This window comes from Dendroctonus ponderosae, unplaced genomic scaffold (genome assembly GCF_020466585.1).
Source record: "Dendroctonus ponderosae isolate FM_Combo_2020 unplaced genomic scaffold, Dpon_F_20191213v2 Dpon_F_20191213_5, whole genome shotgun sequence".
NCBI lineage: Eukaryota > Metazoa > Arthropoda > Insecta > Coleoptera > Curculionidae > Dendroctonus > Dendroctonus ponderosae.
The window spans coordinates 11,944,396-11,954,864 of NW_026018715.1; the positions used below are offsets into that span (position 1 = coordinate 11,944,396).

General features: G+C 40.2%; 2 protein-coding genes across 2 annotated transcripts in view; one reads left to right on the plus strand and one right to left on the minus strand.

Annotated features, from left to right (window-relative positions):
- The first annotated feature begins 905 nt into the window (after positions 1–905).
- LOC109545502 (telomere-associated protein RIF1) lies at positions 906–9,822 on the plus strand. The gene is made up of 13 exons (XM_019916248.2): positions 906–1,497; positions 2,018–2,238; positions 2,300–2,796; positions 2,855–3,027; positions 3,084–3,197; positions 3,263–3,408; positions 3,467–3,704; positions 3,765–3,951; positions 4,010–7,066; positions 7,245–7,614; positions 7,697–7,928; positions 7,989–8,588; positions 8,664–9,822. The coding sequence occupies exons 1-13, from the start codon at positions 1,123–1,125 to the stop codon at positions 9,411–9,413; spliced, it is 6,960 nt and encodes a 2,319-aa protein (XP_019771807.2). The 5' UTR covers positions 906–1,122; the 3' UTR covers positions 9,414–9,822.
- Positions 9,823–10,147: 325 nt separating this feature from the next.
- LOC109545560 (patched domain-containing protein 3) overlaps positions 10,148–10,469 on the minus strand; it is a gene marked incomplete in the record, with an annotated part of 32,066 nt that continues 31,744 nt past the window's right edge. The window contains 1 exon segment of the mRNA XM_048666352.1: positions 10,148–10,246.

Here is a 10,469-nt window from a genome sequence, read left to right on the forward strand (position 1 = left end):
ATCGTCGTTTTGTGCAAGGGTGGCGCAAGATTATTGCAAAATTTCATGTTTTCCGTCCCGTTTTGCATGTTTCTTGGAAGCAAAATGAGCAAGAACGCTCGTTTCTACATCATTCCAAAGAGAACTAAATGGCCTTTTTAGAAAGTGAACCATCGATAAGGAAATGTTGCAGTTTTCTCAAAAAATGCTTGAATTCAAGAAGTTTTAGATTTGCATGGTATTTTTTTGAGTTGCAAAATCCACTTGAACATGACGCTGCTTTTTTCGAAGTTTCTCAAGAACCATTCGAGCCACAGAATTCGTTTTGGCATCGTTGGATACAGAATTGAAAACTCGATTCAGTCGTAACAACGTGAGTGAGGAAATTTGAACAGTTTTGGCCCAGAAAGCGAAATTTGAATATCAGACACTTAGGTGCAAGATTATGCCAAAATTCCATGTTTCCCGTCCCGTTTTTGCTCATATCTCTGAGGAAAAATGAGCAAGAACGCTTATTTGTACATCATTCTAGAGATGAATAAATGGCCTTTTGGAGGTTTTTTTTTAGTTGAAACCCACTTGAACATGACGCTGCTTTTTTCGAAGTTTCTCAAGAACCATTCAAGCCACCGAATTCGTTTTGGCATCGTTGGATAGATAATTGAATGGGTGGGGGTGATGACCCCCATGACCCCCCCTCCCCTGGATCCGCCCTTGGAATAACTAGCATTCTAATAATAAGCCACCACGAAACACTCTGTATAAATTTAACGTTCACTGCAACCCTCTGTCAAGTATGCAACCAGCAATCACCGCGATTTTGCTATCTCTATCTCTATCTGGCATCAGATAAAACAGAGACAAACAGCTTTTAACCTCGACTAGTAAACGACAGTCGACAGTTACAGTTGACATCACAAGTTGACATGCGACATGCGATATTTGCCTACGACAGCGTTTCTTCATTGTTTGTCTTCCCGCGCGGTTCAGTAAATAAAAAATGTTCGTTAACAGCACCCAGAAAAGTATAAACTGTAAAAGTGTGTCGAATATAGCCCAAAGGAGCCGATCTTAATAGTACAGCATTTATTAGAACAATTTCGCTCTTGCTTTGTTTAGAACTTTTTGTTTACGTTCATAGCAATGGAGAGCCAGTTAATGTGTTCGATTTACGATGAAATGGCCGATCATTTAGACGCAACGGGAAACATAATTAAAAACATCGATAATGCCACATACATTCGGCATATAAATTTAGTAAAAGACGATCTCAAGTCAACGTCGGAACGGCATCGAACGGCAGCCTTTCAGGTGCTTCGAATGTTTGCTGATAACAACATTCACAGCATCCAGACGGACGCTTTAGATCTTTTACGTGCTTCTAACATCGATTCAGAACGGAAGAAAAGCATTTTGAGCTCTCTGGGCCTAAACCGCATCAAGATTAGTTTGACTAATCGGAACATTGAAGACTTGGACACACTCAATGCCGCATGGAACACAACACGTTCACCTCAGGTTAGTCCTAAGACGATAACATGTGCTTTATTTGTATTGTTATTATCAGCAATTGGCTGCAACATACCTATACGATTAGTGGAAAGAACACCCATGGCTGTGTTTCATTTACTGACTAGGTACAATGTGTTTAGGTAGCTAATGCAGCGTTATTCACAAAAATTCTCGAACGCAGTACTTTGCCTTTGCTGGAAAATTGAATTAATTTCCGAACGCCTAATAACTCTAAAAATACAAGTCACTCGTGCTAGCGAAATATTAAGAAATTATTTGCACGACTCCCTAATAGTCAGACAAAATAACCCGTTTTCAGCGGGTTTCAGCGACCGAAAAGTTGCTGGAAATTTTGTGTCACACTTTACATGTTTTCCTTCGGAATATAAAGAACTTCGCAAGTAGTTGGTTGTCGCAAATGCACTAACATAATTAAGCCTTATTGTTTAATGCAAATAATAACACCTGCGCATCTCTTTAAATAATACAACATATAACATTTAGAAAAATGTGTGTATTTCTTCAGTTTTCAGAAATTTTAACAGATTTTATTGCTGATGCGGAGCATAAGCAACATGCTAAAGATATCCTTCTCACTGTTCTCCTTCCATATATTCTGGATGCGGACAACATGCAAAATGAGTCAATGGATCGCCGAATTAATTTAGCATTACAATTCGCATCAGCAATTCCAGTTTCAGCTTTAACTACAAAGGAATCTGAGGAGCTTACCGCCGGCATTGATAAGTGAGTGTGATAAAACCGGAAAGATCCAGCAGCTCTATATGCTTTTAACTCTGGGTTTTAGGTACATAGAAATAATTTCTCAGTTGAGAATCCAAAATAACGTCTACTGGCCCAAGCTGTGGATATTCTTTGTGCGATGGTTTGGAACAAAACTGCACGATAGGCTAAATCTGGTCAACAAACTATTGAGAGTCGTGGAAAGTGCATTTCGAAGTTCGTCTAATGAGGAAAGACTCCGGGGATACGATTGTTGGAATGAACTGATTAAAAATGCCGGTCTCAATGTGACTTATTTGAGTAGCCCTAGGCAGCTGAAGTTGATTTTAACACCGCTGAGAGCCAAGTTTTCGAAACGGGAACCTTTGATCACCAAAAGGTTCGAGCTGTTTGTTTTTCTATTGGAACAGCTGCAGGACAAAGCTGTTCTAGTTTTAAAAGAGTTCTTGGAGTTTTGTTTCGGTGAAATAGGAGACAGTACAGATATGAAAAGATCCGGCTTTGTGAAACGCTTGCCAGAGTTATGTCTTAGGTGTACGGAAATTTTGCTCCTGATTATAGGTGAGTGCTTGTTTACGACGTTACTAATTATTTATATTTGATGTGTGAACTTTTGCAGGCCATTCCCATAAAAACACGGAAAAATGTCTGACCGCAGAAAGCGACGTGCATCTAAGCTCACCAGTTGTGAACAGTGACAATATAGAAAACCTTTGTCCGAATGTTTTAGAGGCCGTATCCGAGTGTAGTAAATTGCTAGAAAACGCGCAACTGGAGTGTGAAAAGGCCCACGTTAGTAAATCTTGAACCTGACTTAGGCCTAGGATTAATCTTCACTTTACTTGCAGGTCCTAAAATGCCTTTGGAGATCATTACTCATGCTTATTCTAGATGGGCAAAAAAAGCCTACTATTCACAAGCGTTTCTGCCTGCTAGGAACAGTTTTAAACAATCTCCTAAACGTAAGAACTAGGCTCACTTTGCACCAATTCCACGATAATAATCATTGACTCCTTTCAAATTCTAGGGTAATAATCCATATTGCCAATCAATTGCGGCCATTATTTTTGAAGAAACAGTCGCAATGGGCAAGGACAAGGCTTTGGCTCTAGTGTTGAGCCAATTAGATAATTTTATGAGTGTCATATTTACAGTACCTTTGAATGAAGACAGGTAAGACAGTAAATGTTCCAAACGGAAGCGACCGAACTTAAATTTCACTATATTTCAGGCGAAAACTGATTCAACATTTTCTGGCAATGTTTGATAATCTGGAAGGCGCCCATAGGGACAAAGTGAGACATCATATTTCTACTAGTTTCATACAATTCAGAACCAGACAGGAAAATGTCGATTGTGTTAGGGACGTTTGGATGTATGCAGTCAACGAACTGGAGGATTATGCCAAAGGAAGCTCTCTAGATTTTTTGTTGTGGCCCGTTTTGTATTTGCAACAATTAGAAGAACAGGTATGTTTCGCCGTTTTTTTAGTTGAAATTTATACCAGAACGTAGTATAAAACTCCACAGAATGAACACGCGATAGTGTGTGAACACTACAAGCGCCGACTTGTTCCCTTCGTCGAAAAGTCGGAGGAGCTGAAGCTGGCTTTTTTCAAGCAACTAGAAAAAACAGTGAAGAACAATCCACTGCTATTAGCGAACGTTCTCACCATACTCAAGATGTTCCCTGCGAAAACCAGTCGGAAGGAAATCGGTGAGTTTCCATCAAGCTTCTTTAGGCATCAACCCTCATTGTTCTCCTGTTGTTTCAGCTGACGTTACTTTCAAGATGTTGGATTTGATGTTATCAGTGCCAATGACAGGTGGCAATAAGGACCGAATAGTAGCCGATATCGAAGTCCTGGTCAATCGCCAGCTTGATGCTGATATATCAACTATGTCCGAGCCAGGAATTATCCAGATAGTTTGCACTTGCATTCAAAATCTTCTGAAACAGAAGCACTACCTCGCCTTGCCCCATCTTGAAAACCTTATAAAAGAAAGCACCGAAGCTATCAAACCGCTGTACCTAAAATCCCTTGACGTCGATTTTCTCATGGAAATTTATAGTAAGGAGACTGAAACTACTACCGATGCGATTCCGACAATTTTGCAAATGATAAGGCCTTTGGAAGTTCAACAAGAACAGCCGGCTGCTTTACCTCTAAAAGGCCGCTCTGCCAAAATTGCAAAACTGGTTAAAGAAATTCCACAGAGTCCCACAAAGGTTTCTTCAACAACGGGTATTCTGAAATATTTTGGAACAGACATGGAAACTACTCCAACGAAAATCGTGGGCAGTCAATTGCATAAACAACAAGGAAAGTCTCCTAAAAATACGCCTACATCTCAACAGAAGAAGAATAAGACCTGTATTGATGAGGAAAGTGAAAGCAGATTTGTGCTGATTGAAACCGAAGTGAAAGTCGACAAAAACAACTTAACAGATCATCAAATAGAGACTTTGAAGAAGCGTCGTGAAGACATCCCTGCTTTGTACCAGGACCTATCACAGAGCGTCAGTCAAAGTTTCGACTGCCCGCCTTCTGTTGACGTCGCGGCAGACACTGAATACTTTAAGAAGCCCCTTGAGTTAAATGGTATCAACACTGAGGAGCTCACAGCTATTCGACAAGAGCACGAAATCCCTAAAAGTATCGCAGAGCCAAATAAGGACCAGGAATTCACTGAGGTAAAGCATGACGAATCTACTAAATCCCAAAATAACAAGGTGGAGAATGGAACAGCAGATTTAGAGCATGATAAAGAAGCTGTTGAACTGAATAATGATAAGACCGATGAAGTCCCAAATATCGAACAGGAAAATGAAGAATTAGTTAATAACTTACCAGCTGAAGTCCCTGCAGAAGTAGAACCGACCACTAAGAAAGAGGAAGTTGAGAAATCGGATATTTCCAAAGCGAGCGCTGAAGGCGCAAATATGGGGCCTGCGAATGAAATTCCTGCTAAAAAAGTTGAAAGGAGAATCGATTTGGAATTGAAGAAACTGAGCATGAACATTGTGGGGGCGAATGATTTTTTCTCGGTTGGTTCTAGAAGGAAAAGGCGCACTAATACTCCGAACAAAAAAGAATTGCAAGGAAATCGCTGTACCGATATTAAACATGTAACTGCAGATAGTAAAATAAGTTTTTCAGATAAAGCTAACAGTGAGACCAAGAAGCGAAAGAAACTTTCCGACGCTCGTCGTTCATCAATCCCAGTTAATCCAAAAGTCCTTACTGTTAAAGGAAATCACATTGATTACTCTGGTGTGTTGTGCAAAAATGACACGCAAATTGACCCGTCTCCAGATCAACTAGAGACAAAACTTGATAAAAATAAACGATCGAGCAATACAGAAATCGATGAGAACAGAAAAATCCGGAAAACTAGTCGCATTAGTGTTGCATTCAAAAAAGTTCCAGATTCGAATCCAAAGGGCAATGTAGGGAGAAAGTCTTTAGGCCTTGTATCGCCCGCAGAATCACTGAGTGAAGATGACAAACCGTTAAAAGCACTCCTGAAAAAAGCTATAAAAGAACCTGCTATGGAGAAAATGGAAACTGATGATAACAATCAAGACGTAGTCAGCAATGGTGAAGCCAAGGCAGAATCTAAAAAAGTTCAGAAACATCCTGGCAGGAAACGTAAGCGTGTCAGTGACAGCGACGACGACGACGATATAATTGAAAGCTCTCAGGAACCCAGCATTAGCAAAAAAGAACCACGGACTCCTTCGCGTGGTCGACGCAGCAATACAATCGAATCGAATAAGTCAAGTCGTAAAAATACCTCCGTAGAACGTCAAAAACAATGTAGAAAGAGATCTTCAACAGTTGATGAGTCCATTGAGACAGTCGTTCACACAATATCTGCAAATGGGTCAGCAAGATCAGCAAGGAAGAGAAAGGTGAAAGCAATAGTTTGTAAGCTATTGAATTTTTCAGCGCCAAACCTACCAAACGTTGGTAATGATCATACGTACATGTTAACGGAAGAAAACAGCGCGACAGGTTGCGATGCTGATAAAGAAATTGTTGATGCAAAGGTAAAAAGCACTGTTTCGAATGACGACCTAACTATCACCGCTGAGGAGGAAAATCAGAGCAAAAATGAATCGAAAACGGAAATTTCGCCCAAACCGTTACGTCAATTACCGGAAAGTAGAACGGTCCCTCTTCGCAAAAGCCTAAGAATTCAACACGAAGGCGCTACCCCTGACGAAAACACAAAAAGCCCGGTTTGCGACAATAATGTTGCTGTAAACCCTGAGGTGGAAGTTCAAAAGAAAGCTCAAACGGAATGTGTGCCGAAAGTGTTGCGTCGATTAAGGGACAGTAAATCGCCGGTCGTTCGGAAAAGCCCAAAAAATCAACAAGAAGGCCGGCAGCCAAAAGAGGCAGCTGAAGAACCAGCACTTGCAGAACGTAGTTTGTCTGCTGAGGACTTAATCAAGCGAACCCAAAGCCAAGACACTCAGACGCAGGACAGTGAGCCAATCGCCGCATCTGCAAACGCTGTTGAGGTTAGGCTGGAGGTACCGCAAAAGACGGAGCTGACTAAGTCGGAGCAAGAAATCGCCGAAATTGAAACAGTTTCAATGACTTTGACTGATTTACCATCGGAAAATATCACGTCTGATCTTATGTTATACATCAACGACACTCTGGTTGAAGACAATATCGTAGCACATAGCAAAATGGACGTGGACACACCTTGTAATGAAGCAGAAAATTCTGAAAGTCTGATCAAATCAGAAAGCGTCACCGATCCAGACGTTGTGGATGAGAATCCTGACAGCGACCCCGTTACAGCCGACGTGCAAGGTAAGAATAAAAGTGTCTGGTTCATGAATTATTTGCAAAATATTTTCATCATTTGCTATGTCTTTTCCCTCATCGTAGTCTCCTTGCGTCTAACTTTTCGCCCTCACTTTAATTCGCCAAGGTTGGCTTTAATCCACATTTATTTATTCCTTTCACAAATGCCTGTCGGATTTTTTAGCGGCTGTCGGCTCATCTCTTCCATCGTCGCCAGTAACGGTGGAAACGCCCAATCGAAACGCCGAGTTTCTGAACAATACAGTGGACATTTCACCCATCAATTTCAAATCGAAGTCAGATTCTGAAGATGAACAACTGCGAAATACGAAGTTAGTGCCTATTGCTCTGAAATTCGATTCGGAGGAAGAGCAGCAAAAGTCGCCGGAAAAGGCCGACGATGCTCCATTGAAAACCAACGAGACATCCACAGAAGACAGTGCAAAGGAAAGTGATTCGGGCCCAAAAGCGCCTGCTGAAGATGATCAAAATCAAGAAGTCAAGAGTGCAAATAAAATAAGTGTGTTTAAGCCGACGACGTCGTCCGCGTTAAAGTACGTACCGCCGATTGTTTTATGGTTTAAAGACCTAAAAGCGAGCTTGAGTGTATTGGTGGGCTCATTTGTTGGTTTACAGGTTTGCTGGTCGTCGGAAAATCAACTATATGTCGCCCTCAGTCTCGCGAATAAAAAAACTGATGGCCAAAGTGAATCCGCAGTCGCAAAACGACGAGTATCACACATCAAAACCAGAAGATATTCTCACGTTCAGTCGAGAAGTTCCCAGTCCGCTAGCTACTCCAAAAATAGGAATTTTGAAGAGGAAGCATCCAGATATTCCTGACGATGAAGTGTCGCCATGCCCCAAGGTTCGTATTGTTTAAAATCAGTTGATAAATTAAATCAACTATAATTTCTGATTGTTTCAGCGAAAACGGGTGAACTTTAGCGATCCTTGTACAACATCTAAAAAGGTCTTCCTCAAATACGATAGCGCATCGCCGCAATGTCTCTTTCCGGATGACGATTTGGATAAACAATTCCTGGAAGTTTTAGCTGCAAACATCGAAAGTTACCCGGCAACTGAAGCCGAATCGTGTAGCAGTGAAGCGGATTGTAGCCAGGAATCGATCAATAGTTTACCGTTTCGAGAGGATGCACCTATTTATCCAGATTTAATCAACTGCGAAGAAAACATCGGCGTTATATCAAGGAAGCTGACGGCGCCGATGTTTGTCAACACGCTACTAACCAAATTAAACGTCAGAAATTTGAAGACAATTGGAGATTTAGCCAGATTGTCCGAGGCCAGCATAGTCAAGCTGCCATTTAAAGCGCCCATGGTTTCTACAGTGTTTAAAGTCCTAGATTCTTATTATCAGAAAAACTTTAAAAGCAAAGGAAACATGGAAGTTTCGATGGGCGTCTCTGAAGCTGCTCTAAATAAAAAAACTGATACTTTACCGGAAGCGGAGGAAGTAGATCTGAAAGACGAACTGTCTAAGATTGTAGAGAAAGCCATAAGTGCGGTAAGTTTTTTTAAATTTTTCCCCTACTGTATTGTGTGTTTATCGAGATTTTTACGGTTTTTTTATCTGTTCTAGAAAATACCACCAAAGACCATCTGCTCAGTTGTACTGAGTTCTCTAGACCAAAAGCAAATTCTCACCTGGTTTAAGCAGGATTCGAACATTGAAGTTAAGGATCTTGTGGAAGAAAGTGACTTTCCTACCTTAGTGACACACATTACCAAAACTCTAGGAGTCTCGAATTTAATTGAGATGCTTACCAAATCACCAGAGACATCAAAAGACTTTGAATGCAGCATTAGCCAAAATGTGGAAAAATTACCACTGGTTCGTATTCTCGAGAAAAGAAGCTTAGACGAAGTGCAGGCCGCTCTCTGGGAAACTGTAGATAAAGAGATATTCAGCAAGAAGGACTTGTTGCAAACCTGCTTTTTGTCTCGGATTAGTGTACTCGACTTAAATTCCTTTTTTAACAAATTGACTCTTGTTGAAATTGGAGATATCGTCATAAATCGTTTAGCTACTGAACAATATACGTTGTTTGTGAACCGAATTTTAAAACATTTCGAAGGAAGTGAAGATGCCAGTCTCAGTATTCTCAATAACTTCGACATAAGTGATCTAACCAGAAGCATCATTCAACGAGGAACTCCTCAAGAAATAACGTCATCATTCACCTGCTTGTTTCTATCCGCCGATAAGATATCTGAAGAATTGGTGCAAATATTTAGGGTAGTTTGCGACCATTTGGTTGATGAGCTGCCACCCTCTCAACTCATGGAACTGGCCATCGACTTCTTACGGAAAATCCCTATGGGAAAGTAACTACAATTGTATTTTCTCTCGTTCTGTTAGAGACATTTTTATGCTTTCCACGTTGAATGGTTGAAGCTTGTTCTAGTTATGGACGGTTTACAAGAATGTACAGTTTTATTTTGTTTATATACAGGGTGATTCACGTAGAGCGTGCATTAGAAGGGTTCCAACTTGCAGTCGTATTTTCGTACACCCTGTGTGGGGCTAAATGTATCTAGCGTGGTTTGGGAACTAGTCGTTATCACCGAAAACAAAATTTTAAGTTTCTAAAGTTGAACTTCTAATGCACCGTCTACATAAGTCACCCTGTATATAGGTAGCGTTGTTTAGATAATCTTTGAAGTTCTCCGGTTTAGTTGTAAATTGTAGCCAGTTATTAATTTTAGTTTTACTGCGAATAATAAAGTTCTTAAATTAATTGCCCAGTTTGATTTTGTTGCTCAAAACCTGACAAGATTCGAGTTCGCGGAAGGATTTTTTTGCGTTGTTTCTATTAAAGGTGCGTCTAATTTCAGATACTAAAGCGACTTTTTGTTGCATCGGGGAAAGTTCTCGCTGACTGAAGAGTTAATTTTTCTTAAGTGAAGTGGTTGAATTCCGAACTGTTTATGGCTTTTTATGTCGGATGGATTTATCGCGCTTTTTCAGCGTTATATTACATTATTCATACCGACTTTTTTCGGTGAAATCGTCCACTTATGGAATGAAATCATTGGGAATTAAACATAATTAAAACCCATACGTATGTATGTATTGCTATGTTTACATTTATTTATTTATTTATTTCTGGTCGTACAAAAAATCTTACACAAATAGTTATTACATTCACAAATGACTGTTTGTTTAATTCACAAATTAAAATGTTCTCAAAATGTCTTAAATTTTACATCATTTTCAGCTCACCGGCGCGAGGATTCATCGAGCTGATTGAAAAACGTGGTAGAAGTTTCAGATCAGAAATAATAGAGATTTTCGGCACATTTTAAGCGTTTTTTGAGCGGTCACGATCTTTAGCCGACGATTTCTTCCTTATTATTGACCCAAACACTTTATAAATGCATATTT